The sequence below is a fragment of the Chanodichthys erythropterus genome, chromosome 3 (assembly GCF_024489055.1).
Source record: "Chanodichthys erythropterus isolate Z2021 chromosome 3, ASM2448905v1, whole genome shotgun sequence".
Classification (NCBI taxonomy): Eukaryota; Metazoa; Chordata; class Actinopteri; order Cypriniformes; family Xenocyprididae; genus Chanodichthys; species Chanodichthys erythropterus.
In genome coordinates this window covers 51,755,823-51,779,024 of record NC_090223.1, presented here as the reverse complement: position 1 = coordinate 51,779,024, position 23,202 = coordinate 51,755,823, and the positions used below count along the sequence as shown (strand labels likewise).

Here is a 23,202-nt window from a genome sequence, read left to right as displayed (position 1 = left end):
AGGGACAGACAACACCAAACAGGACACACGATAACACAGAGCGCTGCTGAAGACTTCAGAAGCTAGCGTTCTTTGTTCTCAAGGGTGCTTTATAGTTTCCTGGTCCGTGACGTCACCCGCTCTGACGTCCCATCATGCTATTGGTTCGATTTCACGAGTGCTTCAAGACATAACACGCAGAGGCGTTCCCAAAGCGACTATGCAGCGTTGATGTTCCCATGAAGGGAACGAAATTTACTGCAGAGCAAGTACTGAACGCAATCAAATATGACTGTAATTGTTACTGGATGCATCTGGTAAAGCTGTTAGCGATCAAAATATTGATTTTGAAGATGTTGAAAATTATATAGTTTTGAGAATACGTTTGAGATCGCGAATGGGCTCATATTCGTAACTTCAAACATAAAACTAGCCTATTATTTGCTGAATTTACTAGGAAATGAGCTCTGACGAGGACAGTGATGATGGCATAAAACATCTGCTCAAACGGAGCCCTTTCAAGCTCCAAAAGGTAACAAAAAATGATTTATTTTATTCTTCTGTAATTGTTACTCTAATATCAGAGGAGTTTTATATTATCGCGACAGGTAGAGATCCTTCCATGTTAGATATAGATCCGGATCGATAAAGACCCGAATATGTAAGAATGATTGTGGAAACAGTCATGCATTTAAGGGTTAAACTGTTCAATTCATATGGATTAGTTTTACAATGAAGCCAGAAAACCATCAATGGGTGGACAAAAGAGCCACCCGTTGATGGTTTTTCCAAAGAGCCTATATTCAAAATATTTTAATCAAAACAAAACAAAAAATGAAAGAACAAAAGACATGGTTGGCACTTTTTGTAATGTGACCTGCCTACCAGAACAAAGTGTTCAGAACACAGTGTCCACTGCTCTGACTTCAATTTGATGGCATAAGATAAGAGCCTTCTAGAACATGGAGAAGATACAAGCGTAGGTCCCGAGGGGCTCTGCATCTTCAGGGGTTAAAACACCAGGCTAAATGATAGATGCTCCTCAGCCCTGTATGCTGTCAACATCCACTCACAGCAGCTTAATTCTTTCAGTCCTGTCTCTATACAGTATTTCACTTCTCCTCTCCCTGCAGACCTAATGTAGCCTCACAGAAACTCTGGTAGAGGACACACTCCACTGCCCATTCACACAGATGGACTGTCCCACCCGAGCGCACAAACCCTGCGCATAGAAGTCTTTTTCTACAGTCACATACAGCACACTGTTCTAGAGTTGTATCAATGAGATTCTTGGTGATTACTCTCTTGGTGATGACATTGTGAGAATGTTGCAGAAAACAAATTGCACCAGCCCAGATCATGTAGCAATAAATAAAGATTATATTCTGTTTTTTGCTGTGGTTTCATTGAGACAGTGAGAGATCATATTTGAAATTTGCAGTTCTGACCAAAAACTGCAAAACTAATCTGACCATTAAAAAATAATTTTGTTGGTGTAACCTAATGTAATCATGTAAATTAATTATAAATGATTATGTATATAATATCTATTACAGTATGTTTGAATTGATCTCACTAGTCTTCACTAGGAATGAAAGTAGTCTGTGTATTTGCAGTTTTTGTGTGTCAGCTGAGGCCAAAGATTTATTCTGACCAAAGAGAATATGATTTTGACTAAAATATTTTATTTTGATGTGACAGTTTGAGATTTGTACAAGTTTGGTGTGTAGTTCTGGGATTGTGTTTTGTTGTGAGGAAATGGTGAATTGTTTCATGAATTGTGTTAGCAATTGAGAGAAACTGTAATATTTAATGATCCGACCCTCCACACACCCATATAGAGAAGCAAGAAGAAGACAGAGACAGAAAAGAAAAAGCACAGAGTAACTATTTTTGTGAACTTGCACTTTTATTTTTCTTAATTTCATTAGCATCTTTTCAGCTGGAATATTTTCTTTTTATCTAAAACTTCAGAGCTCACTGTTTTTTGCAACAACAACACTACTATAAATTTGTCCATATTTGGAGAGAACTTTTTTACATCAACAATTTTAATAAACGTTGAGTCAAGAAAGTCATCCAATTCTTCTCAAGAGTTCATGTTTTCCATCACTTGTGGCCCAATATCTTAAATCTTAGAAAGTGCTTCTTCATCTCTCATCTTCTGCAGCACAATTTTCTGATTTTGTTTTACACTATTTTCTCCACTACTAATGTAATTTTCCACATCTTTACTTCTTACATTGTTCACATCTGTTTCTGTTCTTTCATTATTGAAAATCACACTATCCTCAATCTGTTCATTTTGTAATGAACCCTGTGTTTGATCAACTTGACACAGTCAAGTTTTGAAACATCAACACAGTTTCACTGATGATCCAGAATCAACCCAAAACCCAGGATAGAGTGTCTGAGTGAATGTGGTCTGGACTGTGTGGATGAGGCTCATTGTGTCACTGTAGAAGGACAGAGTTCCTGCACTGTGATCCACATACACTCCTATTCTAGGGCTGATGGACTTTACAGGGAGATCAGTGCGTATGTTATTGTGCCAAAATGAGGAACTGGAGGAAGAACCATCCAAACTCCAGGACTGATCATTAAATCCAAACTCACACTCATAACCCGATCCCTTCCTGCTGATGCTCTTATATGACACTGATATAGACACATTCCCACTCCACTCAATCTCCCAGTAACAGCGTCCACTCACACTCTCTCTACACAACACCTGATAAAAATGATCAAATCTGTCTGGATGATCAGGATACGGCTGGACTGTGTCAGTGTTAGTAATCACTCTGTTCCTCTCAGACAGACAGAGGTGTTTATTCATTGTGTTCAGATCCAGAGTGAGCTGATGGGAATCTGATGGAGAGAAACACATCAGAATCAGGAATTATGAATCTGATCTTTTAATGTATCTGAATTCTTCATGACTCAATGTTCAGTGTATCATCAGTGTCTCAGTTCAGCTGACCAGATATCCTGAATCATCATTTACATGATCAATTATTAAACTCTTCTATCATGATTTCTTTCACCTTCTACAGGGAGAACATGAACACATTCAGTGAGTTTTTCTGCTTGTTTTCTTAGTGACTTACACTGTAGGAAGTCGTTCTTGATCTTGGGAACAATGTTGGTGAATGTGACTGTGGAAATAAACAGACATCAACAGTGTGAAGAGAAATGACAAGATAAAATACATTGATTTCTAAGACATTTCTAATATGATGCTCTATGATATTAGATGATGCAGGATCATTTCTGCGAGAAGATGAATCTCCAGGGGCCTCATTTATAAAACACACATATCGGATATCAAATATCTCACAAGGATAGTAAAACCTGAGATCACCTACATTGTGTGGACCAGCCAGCAGTCCCCATGGGAGAAATATTTCGGAAACCGTTGTATGTTCACATTTAGGATCTTTCTACACATGTCTGTATAATGGAGGTGCAGGTCTTTACCTCTGTCAGAGATCTTCTTGATCTCCTCTTTGCAGAAATCCTCCAGTTTGTCTCTCAGCTGATGGACAGATTCTCTCATGTCATCAAAAGAGAAGAGAAAACTGAAGGGATCGTCGGGTTCATCTGTAGATTCAGGAGGTGCTGAGAGAGACTGGAAACTCTACAGAAAACACAAATCAAAACTTCAGCCAATAACCTGCTCTATATCAGATCTATGCGGCTCTTGTTGATCTTCACTAACTCGCCTCAATCCACTTTCACACAATCAGATACACAATCATCACACAATCAGATACTTTCTTCTCATATTCATCATTAAATGCTAAAAACTCTAGTATTTTAAGCTGGTGTTCTGACATAGAACTTGGAAGTGCTGTACTGTGTTTACTATGTCAGCAGCATAGGAGACTGACATAAAAGAGAAGAAATTGTTGAATAAATTCATAAAATTTTTGGTTGATATTTTCACACAAAAAGTATTCTCATCACTTCATAACATTAAGATTGAACCCTGGGCTTTGAAAGTGGTAGTTGTGTTGCAGTCTATCGGAGGACAGGAAGCTCACGAATTTCATCAAAAATATCTTAATTTGTGTTCCGAATAATTTGTATACCGAGTACATGCGGGTGTGGAACAACATGAGGATGAGTAATTGACAGAATTTTCATTTTTGGGTGAACTAACCTTTTAATTATTTTTCAAATTATAATTAAAATAATTCTAAATAAAAAAATCAGATCCGCGTCATGTTCGGCAGCAGCAGGTCTTAGGGCCGTTACATAGTCAACGCGAGAAATGCAAGCAAGCAACGCGAGCGACGCGCTCCCTTTCATAGTCTAAACAGTGGACGCAAGCATCACGGGCGATGCGTGTATGCAATACACCACTCACCCAACAGGGGGTAGTAGAGTCGGGTGATATTCAGATCAAAATGGCAACTGAAGAGGAGTGTATTCTGTTGCTGATTTTACATCGGCGGCAACAAAGGCAATGCAGAGATAGACGGTGGTATGTTCGCCCTTTAAATCAAAAAAGAGATCAGGATGGGGAGTTTGTGTCTCTGGTGCTTCCCATGCGAAGCCTGGACGAGGAGAGACATTTCCAGTATTTTAGGATGAATACAAGTTCGCATAATTTTTCCTCTTCGCCTGCCATTGTATTCAAACCTTCTTCTTCTGTAAACACAATATACTTGAATTAATGTACAATACTTGCAATGTCGCCCCCACCGACAACGCATGGTATTGCGTGCATCGGCGCGTCGCGTATCAAAAACTAGGACGACACATTTGGCTACGCACCGACGCATAATGACGGCCGAAGCGTAACGATGCGTAGCCTTGGGGACGCGTATGCGTACAGATGCGTTGACTATGAAACGGCCCTTTAAGTCACAGCAGCCTAACAAACCAGTTGCTGTGATGTCTGTCACTATATGTTATATGTTATATATTATATGTTAATCAAAGAACAAAGTTGAATTTAATAAGGGTTAATCTATATTTAATATATTATTTATTCGGGTAAGACTATAAAATGCTGGATAACTTTATTCAGTTTCTGTATTCTGAAGGCCACAGGTAAATATGACATTTATAATTATTATTATATCAATGGGTTTATGTGAAGAAAGATTGTTTTATGTTCACTTAAATTAAATTTAATAGTTGTTATTTTAAAAGATTAATAAATGTTGAACTTGATAGCTTTTAACTACACTGTAATTGTTACATTACATAGTTGGACGTTGTTATTGTTGTTGTTGTTGTTCCATTTCCCGCCACCAGTTAGTCACTATGGCAACTGATCACCACCATCATCACACCCAGCTGTTCCCAATTACCCTCCTTGTTATCCCGTGTATATATATACCCTGTGTTTCTAGTCTTGTGTTGTCTGGTATTGTTTGTACTATGTTGGTGTATGTTCCTGTGGATTCCTGTTTCCTTCCAAGTAAAGACTTATTCTGACTCTATCTCCTCGTCGTGTGCTTAATATACCAGCAACCGTAAAAGAATACTGGACCGAAACAGTTATACAGTTTGCGGCGTGTGTTTGTTGTTTTCCGTCCCAGTGTTTTTCGCGTTTCACTCTCCGTTCCCCTCACCATGTACACACCCGCATTTCTGTTAGTATGCCTTGAGCAGAAGGACCACTCCCTCGAGGCACATTTGGACAATTTTTTTGGTTTCTAGCTCCATCTACACATTTCCCGGAGAGCAGCCTTTGCAACTTCCTGTATGCCGGCCTCAACACCTCCAGAAAAGCACTGCTGTCTGGGGAAGGACCTCGAGGGAGCTTCCGTGATTATGTGGAGTGGGTGCTGGCGTCATGTGGATCTTCGATGACCGTGGATGTCTCCGACGCCAGTCCCACTCCTTCTCCAGTGCACAGCCATCAGCACCCTGACTGCGAGGATCGGCAGCATGAGCCCACCGCAGACCGCGAAGAGGACTTCGCCGCAATGTTCGAGCCAGCGCCTACGAGAGCGACCGAGCGGGACGTCGCCACGGAGCCTGAGCAACACGGGACTGACCAGGTGTGCGAGCTGGCTGTACCATCCGTCGCCGAGGGAATCTTAGTGGATTACGAGGGTAGAGAAGTGAGCCCCACCCAACCCCCTGCCACTGAGAGTGAGTTTTTGGCCAACACTGGAGACATTTTTTTCTGATTTGGAAGAGGTGAATATGCAACCTGTTGTACTACAGTCTCTGGCCCCTCCCAGCCTCCCTCTTCCACCACCTCTTCAAAAATTTTTTTGGGACTCTTTCATATTCTGAACTGTTTAGCACACTCCAAACTCCTCCTCTGTCACCAGCCACGCCTGCTATCCAGTCATTACTGTCTCCTATCAGCCCCTCAGTTTCACCATCTCCTCTCAGTGGTATGGTTCCACCTCGGGACTGCTGGGAGCCACCTCCTCCTGGATGTGAGGAGCCTGGGGCTCCGCCTCCAACCTCAGAGCTCTTCACTCCCCCTCGACCCATCGACCAGGCTCCTACACCTACGCTCCTTCCTCCCTCGTCTTCAGCAAGTACCACTGGGCATTCAGCCTCGCTGGGTTCCCTCGGCACGTCGGCTCCGCCTGGGTTGGACATTGCCACGCCTCTGCAACGGACTTACTGGCCAGTCGCTGCTCTCTGGCCCTCCACCCCTTCTGCAACAGCTAGCTCCGCCCTCCCTCAGGCTCCACCTCTGCCCTCGGTCGCTCCAGCTCCACCTCTGCCCTCTGGATACCCGCTTCCACCTCAGTGGGTCATCGCTGCGGATCTGTTGCGGTCGCCAAGGTCCTCGGGGTCGTTTGAAGTCTTTGTTCCGGCTGCATGGTGGGCTCCTACGCTCATGTCATTGCCTCTGCCGATCATCCCCATGGTGACGTATGGAAATACACCACCATGGCTCCTCCCGTCAGTGGTGTACTGGATGGTTTCGCTACTTCCTCTGTTCAAGGCTCCCCTCTGGACTTCACCACCACCTGCACCTCCCTGGTCACCATCACCTAAACCTCCCTGGACTCCTGCTCCTCGCCTCCTCCCAAATAGCCGTCCGCCTCCCGAACCGCCTCCTACATTGTCTGCTCCATCTCTTCTTCCCCTCTCCTCGGCGCGAGGACGCGCCTTTCCAGGAGGGGGCGATATGTTACATGTACACTCTGTTCTGGTCTCATTTGGACGTTGTTGTTGTTGTTGTTGTTCCATTTCCTGCCACTAGTTAGTCACCATGGCAACTGATCACCACCATCATCATACCCAGCTGTTCCCAGTTACCCTCCTTGTTATCCTGTGTATATATACCGTGTTTCTAGTCTTGTGTTGTCCGGTATTGTTTGTACTATGTTGGTGTATGTTCCTGTGGATTCCTGTTTCCTTCCAAGTAAAGACTTATTCTGACTCTATCTCCTCGTCCTGTGCTTAGTATACCAGTAACCGTAACAGTAATGATGAATGTCTATAATTAATGTTTAAAATGTCCTACATCAGTAGCAGTATTAGTGATACTGGCATTCATTCATAAAAAGATGCCATTAAAGATATGTAAATATACTGTCTTAAGGTTTTTTCTACATTAATATTGAGAGTAACAGTGAAATTATTACAATATAAAAATATTAATAACTCTATTGTTTTTAATCCTGATTAATTACAGAAAAATTTGAAAATGTTAATTGGTTATTTTTTTCTATCAATTCACAGTACTATTAATATTATATTATCTGCAAGTCCAGTATTTATTTATTTATTTTTAAATGTATACTTTTTAAGATTTGAAGTAATTAACTAAAAGTGCACATTCAGCACTATTAAGCACACTTTTTCACAAGGGACTGTGTGAACTTTCTAAGAAACAGTTTGGATGATAAAACATCTGCTAAGATCATAAATGTTTGTGTAACAGGTCGAGCGGATCAATGGAGACACATTGTAGGAAAATCAGTTCAAAGTCTATGAGTAGATTGACCATTATTTGCAACTTTTTACTAGTTAGTGGCACTGGGTTTCTCTTGCTCAAGTCCACTATGATCCTGTTCTTCTAGATCTCTGTTACCTGCAGGAAATGGATGTGATCATGTGTGTGTGAAAGCTGCTCCAGCTCAGTGTCTCTCCTCCTCAGATCGTTGATCTCCTTCTCCAGTCGCTCCAGTCGTCCTTCAGCTCGACTCACTGCATCCTTTTCCTGATCTCTGATCAGCTGTGTGACCTCAGAGCGGCTTCTCTCAATGGAGCGGATGAGTTCAGTAAAGATCGTCTCACTGTCCTCCACTGCTGTCTGTGCAGAGCGCTGTTAAGACACACATAACAATCACACAGTGGCTTCAGCGGGACCAGCATCCAAACTGAGACGTCTCAAACTTCTCTTCTTCTCCAGACTCACCTTATGAGAATCCACAGCCTTTCTCAGCTGCTGAAGATCTTTCTGTCTCTGCTGGATTCTCTGACGGATCTTCATCTGCGTCTCCTTCAGCTGTTTCTGGAGGACAAACCAATAACAGGAAATGACACTTAAAACTACTATCACTAAGTTACATGAATCCAGAATTGGTGGAGGGTTAAAGATCAAGCATGATAAGTTTATACTGTAGGTTCAAACCACAGATTATAGCTTCCTGAAATGAGATTATGAATGAAACTGAAATGTCAGCAATATTTTATCAGTATCAAGTTTTATATGAATATTTCACCATACAGTTTTAATTCTGTCATCATTTACTCTCATGTTGTTCCAAACCTGTATGACTTTCTGTCTATTGTGGGATAAAACAGAAGATATTTTGAAGAATGTCTCAGACATGTGACTAAACATCATAATGTCATGACACAAACACCAGTGAAGTTTGATGTCATCATATTTGATTTGGGCTTTGTGTACATTGAGTTGAATCAAAACTTGGCTCTTTTAAAAGTAGCATACATTTAAAAAGTTTGCTTATTATGGAAATAATAAAAATAATATAATTAAGTGTAAGACACATAATTGCATGTTAATTGCCATTAAATGAATATGTATTATATTTTACATTTATATTATAAGCAATTAGCTGAACTTACGATTGATTTTTGACCCACTTAGCTGAACTGAAATACATCTTAATGTAATTTCATAATTCTATTGTCTTCAAATATGCGTAAAATAAATAGTGTACAGTCAAATGTACTGACAAGCATGCATGCTAAACTAATATATGCTATAAAAATTGAGTTGCACTGTAGTACATTTAATCTTTAGTAACTATAAATATATTGAATAAAACACTACAGTTTAATTATAATCAAGTACTTTACATGTGCTTTAATATGTCAACACATCAAACTAAAGTACACTTCTTTATCGCATAACAAAAGAGTTTAATTGAAATATGAAGTATTATTAAAATGTACTTTAAAGATTTAAAAAAAATAATAATAATTTGACATTATTACAAAATGTACTTATAAAACAAAGTCATAAATGTGTCTCTCTTTAAGCGCACTTGGACTTTCATTTCATTAATATTATATTATCTCCAAGTACATTTTTTTTCTTCTTCTTTTTTTTTTTTTTTCTTTTTCTTAAATGTAGTTTTAAATTGAAGTACACTAAGAGTTCATGTCAATGCAATTAAGAGCACTTCTTTCTTTAACCATTGGAGTTGTTAAGATTACTTTTATGCTTTTTTCTCCTTTTTTGAGCTTGAAACTTCAATGTATAGACTAAAATAGATGGGACATTCTTCAAAATATCATCTTTTAAATTCCACAGAACAAAGTCAGTCAAACCAGTTTTGAGCGGCATGACGGTGAGTAAATGAAGACAGCACTTTCATTTTTGTGTAAACAATCTCTCTCAGTTCATACCTGTTTTTCTGTCCTCTGTGCTGCAGTTGATACAGTGTTGTGGTTTTTATGTTCAGACTCCTTACACCACACACAGATGCATTGTTGATCAGTGATACAGTACATTTCTAGCTCTTTATCATGTTTACGGCAGATCATGTCCTGCAGTCGTCCAGTGGCATCGATCACTTTGTGTGGTTTACGAGAGTGATATTCCTCATGACGGTCAAAATGAGTTAGACAGAAAGACTCCTGACACACCAGACAGGACTTGACGGCTTTGTATTTTCTTCCAGTACAGACGTCACACTGCACGTCTCCAGCTCCAGCGTAACAGTCAGCAGGAAGTTTAGTCTTCTTCAGTTTCTCCACCATTTCAGCCAGAATGGTGTTTTTACGTAAAGCAGGTCTTGGACTGAAGGTCTGTCTGCACTGAGGACAGCTGTAGACTCTCTTCTCATCCTCCTGATCCCAGCAGTCCATAATACAGCTCTTACAGTAACTGTGTCCGCAGGTAATGGTTACTGGATCCTTCAGGAGATCCAGACACACTGGACACATGAACTCATCCCGAGAAATCCTGGCTTCTGCCATTTTACAGCAAGAAGAGAGACACAAACACACAACAGCTCAACAATATTTTCACTTTCTGTTTTCCTGAACTGAAGAGTTGAAATAGTTTCCTGCTTCTGAGTGATGTGTGGAAAACAGGTGTGTCTGTAAAGCAGCTTCCTCATTCCTGGTCAAGGAGAGTCACTTTCATGCTGTGTTTATGTACCCTTCATTTGGAGTCAAAAACATTGTAATTATGAGTTCAGAGCTTGTGAATAACCAAGCAAAGTTGTATTTACAAATAAGAAATGCATGTTTCTACATACTATATCAAAGTAATGTCCGTATGTCAGAATGTACTTTTCTAAGATAATACAGATCATGCAGTTAACTAACAACGAATGAAATGGAACTTAATAGGTAAGCATTGTATAAAATTGGGGTAATATGATCATATTGTCTTGCCCTGTTAAGAACTCTAGCAGCTGAACTTTAGACTAACTGTAGCTTATTTATTGAGGATGCAGCACAACAAAATCCTCAGGGTTAAATTAACACTGCTTGGTATTTATATGGGAACCACCTGCAGAGTGTTTAAAGTAACGCTGAAGCAGTGTAAGAGTTAATCAGATAATAAAGGGATAAATTGAGTGATGATTGAGCGTTATTGAAGACACCTGATGATAACAAGCAGAATCACTGAAGAAAAGAGAAACAATAACACTTTACAATAAGGTCTCACATTAACATTAGTTAATGTATTAACTAACATTATTAGCAATACATTTGTTACAGTATTAGTCTTTGTTAAAAGTGGTTAATAAAACTGTTCATTGTTCATGTTAGTTCAGTGCATTAACTATGTTAACAAATACAACTTTTAATTTTGAATGTATTAGTAAATGTTTAAATGAGCATTAACTGATTAATAAATGCTGTAAAAGTCTTGTTCATTTGTATTCTTAGTTCATGTTAACCCAAATGCATCGCCAATCATTCTTACATATTCGGGTCGTTATCGACCCGGATCAATATCTAACATGGAATGATCTCTACCTGTCGCAATAATATAAAACTCCTCTGATATTAGAGTAACAATTACAGAAGAATAAAATAAATCGTATTTTGTTACCTTTTGGAGCTTGAAAGGGCTCATTCTGAGCAGATGTTTTATGCCATCATCACTGTCCTCATCAGAGCTCATTTCCCAGTACATTCAGCAAATAATGGGCTAGTTTTATGTTTCTGGTCAACGAATATGAGCCCATTCGCGATCTCAAACGTATTCTCAAAACTATTTCATTTTCAACATCTTCAAAATCAATATTTCGATCACTAACAGCTTCACCAGATCCATCCAGTAACAGTTACAGTCATATTTCATTGCGTTCAGTACTTACTCTGCAGTAAATCACTGAGCCATTTCATGTTGTTATTATTATTTCGTTTTCTGTCTGAATGAGTCGTCACTTCAGCATTGTGTATCAGACACTGCAACCTTGTGGAATAAAGGTGAATCGCACTTATTCCGTCATCTAAGATTAAATTATTGTTGTGCAGAAAAATATATGTACACTCATACACACCTCGGGTCGTTTGCGACCCTATACAATTTTTACAAAAAATGCATACAAAAATAGGCATTCTTTTATGATTTTATGATTTTTTTTCTTGTTATACTCTTTATAATGAATTGATTGAGGAATACCAAGAAAGTTGATGTCTAACTTTAAAAAATGAACGAGGAGGAGGGTAGTGAATGACGTCCCGGGTCACAAAAGACCCGAGGTATGCATTTAAGGGTTAACTAATTTCTGTCAGGACCACTATCGTCATGTATGATTGATAAATGCATAGAGTTTGTATTGGCTGTATGGTTCTCTTCCGGGCAAGATCTTCCTGTGCATCCATGCAGCTTAGCATGGATAAGTACAGGGAAAGCAGCAATAACCACCCTAGGGTATACAGAACAGAACCAACATATGCATATAAAATTAATGTCAATAACTTAAACATGTACATATATTTCAAGAATTAGTCTGCTTCAGGGAATTAGTTTGCTTAGTTTGCTACCTTATTCCTATAGGTAGATGGGAGTCACCTGGGAGTCAGCTGATGCGAGCTTGACCGATGTGACCTGCCAGAACTGTTGCTAACGCTGGATGTAGCCAACTAATGAAACTGTTTTGCTTTACCAGATAAACACAAGAACGTTCAAGTCACCATCATGGTGGTCAGTGTTTAGTTAGTCGTTCTAACTTTTTTTTTTTTTTTTTTAATGTTAGTTTTCTATGGCTGTTGTAACTGTGGTTATGGGAAGAAAAGCCAGAGAAAATGTGATAAGACAATACTGGCTACTTACTGATGTTACGGATGCTGGTATATCAAACACACGACGAGGAAGAGTAACTTATAATAAGTCTTTACTAGATTATCCACAGGGAGAAACAGAATCCAGAGTAGAGCATACACTAAACACATCCAAATACAAACGAGACCCGACAAACAACTGAACACAGACAGGAACTTAAATACACTGACACAAACAAGCTAGACAGGTTAACAATTGGGCGTGGTCCAATGGGTGTCCATGGTGACGGAATGTGGCGGGAAACAGAACAAAGGAACATGTGACAATGCAAACAAACAAACTAAATGTCCATGTGACTGTGACATTACGCCCCCTCCCGGAAAGGCGCGTCCTCGCGCCGTAAAGTAACATCAAAGGGGATGGCAGGAGGGGGTTCTGGTGGAGTGATCCAGGGTGGAGCCTTGAGCAGAGGCAGATGTTGTGAGCTGACCCAGGCCACAGCTAAGACTGCGTCCCATGGTGGCGGCGCCGGAGGGAGGAGCCATGGAGCGAAGATCTTTGGAGCCACCATAGGGATGACCGGAGGTGACGGCGACACTGATGATGAAGCCCACCGCAAAGCCAGAGAGCCGATGTAGTGGAGGGACCCCGAAGATCTAGGCGGCCGCGACATAGCCGTAGTGACGATCCCCCGAGATGATGGTAGAGATCCAGAGGGCTGAAGGTGAGCAGGAGCGGCCGAGGGCGGAGGTGGAGCCTGAGGGAGGGATGAGCTGGCCGAAGACGAAGGGGTGGAGGGCCGGAGTGTAACGACCGGCCCGTAAGTCCGTGGCGTAGGTGTAGCGATGCCCGACTCAGGTGGAGCCGACGTACTGAGGGAGTCCTGCGAGGCTGAAAGTCCGACGATCTCTGCCGGCATCGAGGGAGGAAGGAGCGTAGGCGCAGGAGTTGGGACGCCGGATCGAGGAGGACTGGAGTGTGCAGAGGGCGGAGCCAAGGGCTTCTCACAGCCATGTTGAGATGAATCCCAGAGGGCCCGAGTTGTAGCCTCACCACTGAGAGGAGGCACAGAGGGACTGATGGGAGGCATCAATGAAGGGATGACAGGAATAGCTGGGGACTGGGGCAAAAACTGTGGAGCAGACGAAGGTCCAAAACAAAAAACAGAGTCCAAGGTGTGCTGGAGAGGTAGTGGATGAGGGAGGTTGGGAGGGAATACAGGGCTGGACAGGACCAACGGGGAGACGGACAGTTCAGGGCTGGATGGGACCAGCGGGGAGACGGACAGTTCAGGGCTGGACGGGACCAGCGGGGAGACGGACAGTTCAGGGCTGGATGGGACCAGCGGGGAGACGGACAGTTCAGGGCTGGACGGGACCAGCGGGGAGACGGACAGTTCAGGGCTGGACGGGACCAGCGGGGAGACAGGAACATAGACAGACTCAGGAGATAGAGGGAAAAACAAGACTACCTCTTCAACATCAAAAAAAATTCTCTCCAGTGCGGTGGCCGAACACTCACTCTCAGTGGTGGGGGGTTGGGTGGGGCTCGCTTCCATCCCGTCGAACTCCACTAAGACTCCCTCAGCGATGGTTGAACTTAAATACACTGACACAAACAAGCTAGACAGGTTAACAAGTGGGTGTGGTCCAATGAGTGTCCATGGTGACGGAATGTGGCGGGAAACAGAACAAAGGAACATGTGACAATGCAAACAAACAAACTAAAAGTCCATGTGACTGTGACAACTGATTATAAATATGTAATAATCATGTAATAGTCTTATTCACTGATCTCATTCAGAGTCTAATCTCTGATTTTATAGGTGATGTCTTATGAATATCATCTCATTGGTGATAGTATAGCACTATGACTACACATCTTGATAATAAAGTATTGTGATAATCTGAAGCATATTAAAAAGTTTTTTTTTTTTTTTTTAATCAAAGCTTCTTCATTTAGATACACACAGACATAAAGTGCTAATTCCACTCTTAGTGTTGCCTCCTCCTAGCCATTGTTGCATGGCACCTCTTTGGCAGACATCTGCAGAGCTGCCAGCTGGGCAACACCTTATACCTTCATAAGATTCTACAATCTCTGGGTGGAGTCGGTTTCTTCTGGTGTGTTTGCTACAAACGGGTAAAGTGAAGGAAGGCTGGCTTGATGTCTTGCTTGCAGCACCATTGCAGCACCATGCTCTGCTCCGTCTCTGTGCCTGTAGTAGTTCAATCCCTGTCTAGGCAGGACCTACTGCAGAGATCTTTCATATGTACCACTGCCCCTAGGATCAGTCCATATGGGTATTTGCACAATTTCCTCCGTATATGGTAGGATGTGACCACTGTAGTGTCCCTCTTCACCTGGACTAGGTTTGCTTCCCCAGTGTCAGCAAATCTAGTCATGGCTTAAAGCTGAAGCACTCTTCCCACGAACTTTTATAGTATATGAAGAACAGCAGCTATGACCTTCTCCATGCTAAGCCCTGATCAGAATCTCAGGATAATATAAATAGGAGCACAGGTCATTATGTGCTTTAGAAAATGCATCCTAACACTGGAGAGAGAGCTGAAAGAATCATCTACAGGGTTTTATACTGCTTACACATACAGTATACTTTAATTACAGTACACAGTAACAGTAATTTAGATGAGGGAAATTTCACTATTCTGTGTACAGTAAACTGTACCACATGTTGTGCACCCTCAGTCAAATTTATTTGTAGCCAATTCATTTTACATGTACAGTATTTTTTTTTTCAGAACTGAGAGAAGACTGCCTAAGGGAGGAAGAGAAAATCTTTTGTCAGAAGATCAATAAACTGTTACAGTACTGTGCACAGTATCATTTGGCCGAAGGTGCAGAGGAGGCTGAATTTATTTATTTATTTTTTTACGGAACTGTAATTGACAGTATACTGTATTATGTTGCGTACCGAGTCCATATTCAATTCTTTGGTATTTGAAATTTTCTTTTCTTGGGCATTACTGTAAAGATCACTTTACAGAAGTGTAATGATTTTTTTTTTCTCCCTGAAGCTCATTGTTGTATTTTACTGTATCTGCACTCTTTCATTTATTTTGTACTGTAATAGACAGAGCTGCAAATTCATACCTGAATCCCAATAAGAGGTTTTTTAGTGTTTTGAATTGAATTCGAATCTCACTAGTGTTAGTAGTATTTGCAGGTTTTGTGTGTCAGCTGAGGCCAAAGTTTTATTCTGAGAATAAAATATTAGATTTTGATGTGACAGTTTCAGGTTTGTAGAAGTTGGTGTGTAGTTCTGAGATTGTGTTTAGTTGTGTGAAAATGGTTAATATTTCATGAATTGTGTTAGCAATCGATAAAAACTGTTAACTAATTTAGATATACTGTAAATTATATTCTAATCCAACTCTTCTCCCCACATTTCTTAGAGATGATGTGAAAATGATATTTGCAGCAAGAGACAGAACACTTAACATTTTCACTTTTTTAAGCTTAACTTTCGGGCAGAGTTCACCAAAAATGTATCCAGAGTTGAGTCAAAATTCCATAGGGAATGAATAAGGATTAATTCAACCCCTTTTATGCATTCTTGGTGATACATTTTTCCCTATTCATGGAATATCAAATTTTTTTATTTATAAAATATTGTTAAAAAATCATAGCATGCCAGGTCAATTTGACCCACTTTGCATTCTAGGGATCACTTAAGTTAAACCAGTTACCACATTTCGCAGGCATAACAACAGAGACAAGAAGAGATACTTTATTTTCTTGCTACTACATAAAACTCTGAATACATGAAATATTTGATGCCAGAGGCAGACTAATGAAGCCAGGCAAATTGCATCAGCCAATGGAACTGAGGATTTTTAGACCGTTTCTGTCAGTTTTGTGTGTTGTCTTATGCCTGGCTCACACTACAGGAGTTTTAAAATCCTATCCAATTGTAAAATCTGGTTGCAGCACACACTTCAGGAGAATCTTTGCAGATTTTCTTCCCTCAAATCTTAAACATGCTCACACTACAAGATTTGAAATTCACGGAGCATCTCACACTACAAAATATTATTAAGATTATCTGCCAGAGGAAGCGCGTCACGTGATCTACACAGCAGATCGAAAGCAGATGTAAACAAAATGGATAGGCTACTGAAACAAGGAAACTTGCTGTAGCAATAATAATCGTTTGTTGTGAGAAAACACAAAAGCGGAAGAATAAACGAGTGTGGATGAAAAAATGGTTGAGGAGACGGGCTCAACGTGGATTGTCCTTCAGCGAGAAATGGAGGTAAAAATTACCCTTTATTACTATCGTAGTGTGCTAGAATGTTTATCGTTATAATATTGCCTGCCTACTGTAGTTCAAAAGCGCTAGTGTCACCTTTTACATTGTAGATTCCTTGATCTTGGTTTCGCGGTCGCCATTTCGAAATGTCTGTCACTTCCGTCGCGTCGCATACTTGTTTCCTATTGGCTATTGTGACAGTACTGATGTTATTACAATCTTGGTCATCCCGATAAATATCAAACATGTTTGATATGATCGGGGTGAGCCCGATTTGTGTGAGATCAGATCAGGAGGTGCAAGATTTTATCTGTGAACGTCTCACATTACCAGATAATCTACACCGAACATCGGAACCGATCGAGGTCGTGGACAAGATTTTTTCTCAGATTCTCGGGAGGGGAAAATCGGGCATAAATCGGCCTAAAACTCCTGTAGTGTGAGCCAGGCATTAAAGGGTTAGTTCACCTAAAAATGAAAATTCTGTTGTTAATTATTCACCCTCATGTTGTTCCACAACCTTAAAGATGCTTTAAACTGAGACTACTGTAGAAACACCATGACCTGCAACACTTCTGGGGGCCATGTGACTGAAACAGAGAGAAATATACACAAAACACAATGGGAATTCCACGTGGTTTTGAGTTATTAGTGGGGAATGTCGCCGCTCCTAACATACTCCTTATAAAGAAAAAAGAAAAGATGTAGTAGAGGAAGAACTTCCACATGAAAGACAGAGGAAGTCTTTGAAATCACACCTGAGACCCGAGAGCAGCAGGGGTTCTGGTGGAAAACTCTCACAACATGTTACAATTTCCCTTTTCAAACAAGGGCTGTATACCAACACCCTCCCCGTGCTTTTGACACAATTAACAGTTATCATATAAAATAATTCACCTTTCACAAGTCTCCCAGATGTTACTTCAGATGTAACTTCAAAATAAAGCAAAATCTATCCTCTGCCCACATTAGCCCATTAAAGGTTGATGGTGGATCTCATGGATACAAAGAGAACTTTTATCTACCTCTCTGGAGGATGTATTGCCATGGTAACGTGAAGAACCTCTAACCCCAGAAGCACAGGGAGCTTAAGGGCTCAAGGAGCTCTGCTGAGGCCAGAGAAAGGTCCTCCAGTTACCAAACACATTGGGGCGAATTCGCTAAAAAGTTGCACTATTTCATAATGTGGATGCATGTTCTATATAGTGTCACAGATGGTGTTTGGTTTTGTTTCATATTTACAGTTTAGTCATGTCTTATTTTCATGTTTTCATTGCTATGTTTCCATGTTTGCCATGTGCTCCCTGTTGTCATGTGTTACCCATGTCCCCATGTGATAATATCATGTGATTCCCTTGTTCTCATGTGTTAAGGTGTCATCGGTTCATTAGTTGTATATTGTTATGTCATGAGTCTATTTAAGCCCTCGTGTTAGCCATTGTTCTTGGTCAAGTATTGTCTTTGTAACCACTGTGGGTGAGCACTATGTTTCATGCCATGCCAAGCCAAGCCAAGCCTTTGTTTTGTATTTTGTTCATGTGTGGATTTATGTTTGGAGGAGTAAATAAACTGTGGTTGGGTTCACTACAACTCGCCTCAGTGGGACTAAATTACATATAGTATGAATGTGTGTATTATTATACATGTCACTGTCATGTGTCTTTCAGTTGCATTGCTTCGCTGACCATTCACAAGTCCTCTCCTGTGGCCTTAAGGGAAAGTAAAGAGTCCATCAGATGTTCACTTCAGAATCTCGCCGGAAGTAGCAGGTCACCTGGGCACAAATAACACATACTGTACAGTATATGTACATATACTATTGGGGAAGTATGCCAAAGTCAGGTGCAACCAATATACAGAAACAGGAAATGGCATCTGCAGACCTTTATGTTTGTCTATAAGTCTTGCATATTTTGACCTTTTTATGACACAGCTAAGTTAGTTCAGGTTGTATATTGTCACAACCCAATTTCATGAGACATCATAAGTATTTTACGAGGTGACAATTTTATATGAATTTGTATAATGTGACTCATACAAAATAGCAGTTTGTATGTGAATAGGATAGAATTAATTAATAGGAATTGGCCACCATTTAGCCAAAATATAAAATAGTTATGAACTGTTGAATTTGTTGAATTTTGAAATTTACTATGTATTTGTGGCTTTTAGTATGAATATGTTAGCCTATCTGTTACCTAAAAGATAGTGTACTCCAAAACAATGACAAAATGTATTATTATTTAGAAAATATAATCATTCAAAACGTACAGTCTTTCAGTTACCCCAATGTGGAACAATGATTTACATTAAGCTGCACTTCAGTTTTACATCAGATTTTCCGTCTAATCAGATGCTCACTAGAATCTGAAGTGTCCCGCCACCTGAATCTGCGGCTGAAATCGGCCACTTGTTCACACATGTACTATTTTCTACATGGTGAATGGCACATAGTGCACTAGGCCCTAGGGAATGATTTAGACAGTGTAAATATGTTTTCCATTGGGGTGAATAAGGTCTGGTTTCATGTCAATGTCACGCACTGCTCCGGCCCAGAGACATGATAGCACAGAGCGAGTGGCACAGACCACAAAATGTAATGAATTCTGCACAGAATGCTGTATTATAAAGCGATAATGGAGGAAATTAGGAGGAGAAACAGTTGCTTTACTGAGCTCAGCTGCTCTGGCCGAGCTGTGATATAAACTAGATGCTACTGGCTATTTTAAAAATGGGGAAGAGCTGTTCAATATGTGCTGCCCTGTCTTCCTGTTTCAGTGGATATTGCATCAACACATTGAATAATGCTACTAGTTTCATGGCACTTCAGTGGGCTTTTAAATGTGAAGTATATGTACTTTTCTGTGACACTAGTGGCACCTAGCGGAATTACAAAAATATAGCACATTTTTAAACAACCTTGCAAAATCCTATTTTGTGTGTCGCAAATAGCCCTTACAGGTGCTTGTGAAGGCATATCTGAAAAGGTAAATGTAGGTGCTTTCAGTAAATGGTCTAACATATTAGGAATACTTTTAGCTGTGTTGCTATGTGTCATGAGTAAATGTTTGAGGAGGCTAATAACATGAGCATCTCACTTATTACGAACCCATCCAAAGTATGTTTTTAAACATTATAAACTTGTACATTTGTCTTTCTGAATGGGTGCATGATGATGTATTTAAGCATCCATTGTAGCACATAGCAGTGCAATGACCTGTTGTTCATGTCCTGTTTAATTCTACGAAATGTTCATTTCCAGGTTATGTAAATGCAACATTCTTATTGTACAGAACTACTCAGAGCATGTAGTCAGGATCTAAATCACTTAAGAGACAATTTATTAGCAGACGGAGTCAGAACCAAATATGTTTTGTGCACAGTCTTTATTAACTAACTCACAAACACATAGCTAAACTAACAAACTAACACATAACATACACAAAGGTCACACACATACATAGGTAAGAATGAGTAATGATCGAGTTAATGGAACTGTTAATGGAGCTATAGGAAAATGTCAAAGACAATCTGGAAAAGAATCATCAGTTTCCTCAGTAATAAAATACCTTTGCTGATAAAGGTAAGTTTTACAAATCAATACTAAATCGCTGTTTAGTGTTGCAAGATGCCTTTAGGCTGAGGAGCGTCAGATCTGCAGGTTGAGGATAACTCTTGATGTTTTCGTCTGAAGTTGTTGCCAGTCTTTTCTATGTTGGATGTTGAGCACATGGCTGGGTTGTAGGCCGAGGCCGGCAGGCCTGCAGCAAGGAGATCCGTTCAGTCGTCCACGAAGCAAGGAAAGTGAGGGAGTGGCATTTTTTGCTGGCTTTTAACCTCTGGTCAAAGTCACACCTCTTAGATGTTGACCGGACCAATGAAGATGTTGTATTTCCGGACGACAACACACCAACTTGTCGGGGCTTTTATGACCAAGCAGATTAATTGGCAGAGTTTTTGAAGAAGAACTATTAAAGATTATTTTAATACTAATGTGTTGCACAGGTATGGACATACCACATACACAAGCATTTAAATCTTCTCGATACGAACCCATAGACGCTAAACATGGCATAATTGAAGTTGCCTTAAATGTCATAAAGCTTAAAAATCATAAAACATGTACATGCAATGACTGCAATACAACAACAGTAATAATGGATACCATTTCCTGGGAATATGCATGTTCATTTATAGAACAGTCTGTCTATAAATTAATGCTATGTTCTGTGGGGAAAATGCAGGTTTTCTTGTGTCTCTGCAACACACACACATTCTTCAGGGCAATATAACTAAGGCTGGTCTTCCCGGGGGATGGGGACAGACTCCAGAGTGAGCTTTAAACAAGTATTGGTTAACTATAACCAATAATTGTGTCTGATTTGTCTCAGTCATTACAGTAGTCAATAAACAACATGTATAATAAACAACCTGTTCACCTTCTAAACCCATCATCTGTTAGATAAGGTTTAAAACAAAACTTGTATGTAAGCCTGGAGTGCTCTATTCAGCATTATAATTTTGTCCCAGCAAGTACTGAATTGAAAACAAACAAACAAACAAAAACAAAAAACAACTGTGGAATTGACTTTATTTGAAAGAGTCAGAGAGAGGGTGGATGCAAGTGTAATGAGTCACAAATGTATGTACACTTTTTATACAGCCTACCAATAGCAGTTCAGAAAGATGGTAAGTAAAAACTAAATTACAAATATTTGTGGTTAGTCAAGAAACCTTGACTAAAATGATAAGGACTTAAGGGAAAAAAATAAAAATAAAAAGCTGCAAAAGTGCAGAAAAATTATATTATAAGATGAGTGAGGTGATGTAGGCAGTGATGCAATTAGTACTGTCATTATGTTGTCAACCGGCCAGTGGTGTTCATAAATTTGCATTCCCACCTCAGAAAAATCCTTCTGTTCCAGCTTTTATATCTCTATCAGGAAGATCAGTGTCAGTGCCTACGATGCGGTCAGGGGAGCCTGCCAAAAACAAAGAGGAAAAAAACCCAGAGCAAAACATTGCAGTATCACAAATCATCACGGCTTTGGCTACATGCTAGTTACTGCCCAGAACACTCAGTTACTAGATTAAAAATTCAGTGAAAATGTCTCAGCCTTAACACTGGGGCTATATTCATATATCAGTGTGACAGATCAGAGAGACAAAGAGAAAAAGAGAGAGCTTTCTCGGCATTTTGCCTGTGGAGAGTTTTCTCGGATCTATGTTCATCAAAGACAGTCCTGCTGACTTGTCACGGGCTGGTTTGTGTTGGTCTGATGGGATTACATTCATAGTCTTGTGCAGCAGGTTACCAGCCGGCCAAAAGAAGCTGAACTAGCCTTGAACCAGTAAGAGAGAATGTGTGCACTTATCTGACCACAGAGAGATCCCCAAAACCAGAGAATGATATGCCCAGCTTATTAGTTTATGTTAAAACTGTGTAATCCAAATGGATGCAAATTTTATATGCAATTCAAATAGATAAATCTTAAATTTAGGCCTAGATATAAGTTATGGAATAAAATATACTTCAGTATTAAAGGGATAGTTCACCCAAAAATGAAAATTTTATGTTTATCTGCTTATCCCCAGGGCATCCAAGATGTAGGTGACTTTGTTTCTTCAGTAGATCACAAAGGATTATTTTTAACTGCAACCGTTGCCGTCTGTCAGTCGTATAATGCATGGCTATGGTAACAAAATCTATGAGAGTAAAAAAAAAAACATGCACAGACAAATCCAAATTAAACCCTGCGGCTCGTGACGACACACTGATGTCCTAAGACACAAAACGATTGGTTTGTGTGAGAAACCGAACAGTATTTATATCATTTTGTACCTCTAATACACCACTATGTCCAACTGCCTTGAGCGCACACATGGAATCCGGTGCGTGAGGTGTGTACGTGCTCTGCCGTAGTTTAAACATGGTGCCTGTAGTACAACAGCTGTTTTTTATATTTACAACCATAACTTCAGACGAGCAGGCTCAGAAGTTGGAAATACGTGGAAAGTCACCGCTCCCGAATGAGTTTGTGCGAGAGAACGTAACCTTTAAGTCGGTTTGAACAATCCAGATAAGCGCAAGTACCATTTTGATTAGCCGTCGTACCTACAATGTTTGTGCACTGCATAAACAATGAGTGACGAATACACACGAGAGATCACTTCCGGCGCTTGCGTAAACTACGCCAGAGCGCATACAACACCTCGCGCACCGGATGCCGTGCGCACGCTCAAGGCAGTTGGACATAGTATTTATATCATTTTTTACCTCTAATACACCACTGTTTGG

General features: G+C 40.3%; 1 protein-coding gene across 1 annotated transcript; it reads right to left on the bottom strand.

Annotated features, from left to right (window-relative positions):
* Positions 1-1,895: 1,895 nt before the first annotated feature.
* Positions 1,896-10,456, bottom strand: LOC137017957 (tripartite motif-containing protein 16-like). Its single transcript, XM_067382767.1, has 6 exons — positions 9,790-10,456; positions 8,330-8,425; positions 8,003-8,236; positions 3,457-3,616; positions 3,087-3,134; positions 1,896-2,847 (listed from the first exon to the last, which is right to left on the bottom strand). The coding sequence occupies exons 1-6, from the start codon at positions 10,360-10,362 to the stop codon at positions 2,336-2,338; spliced, it is 1,623 nt and encodes a 540-aa protein (XP_067238868.1). The 5' UTR covers positions 10,363-10,456; the 3' UTR covers positions 1,896-2,335.
* Between the last annotated feature and the right edge of the window lie 12,746 nt (positions 10,457-23,202).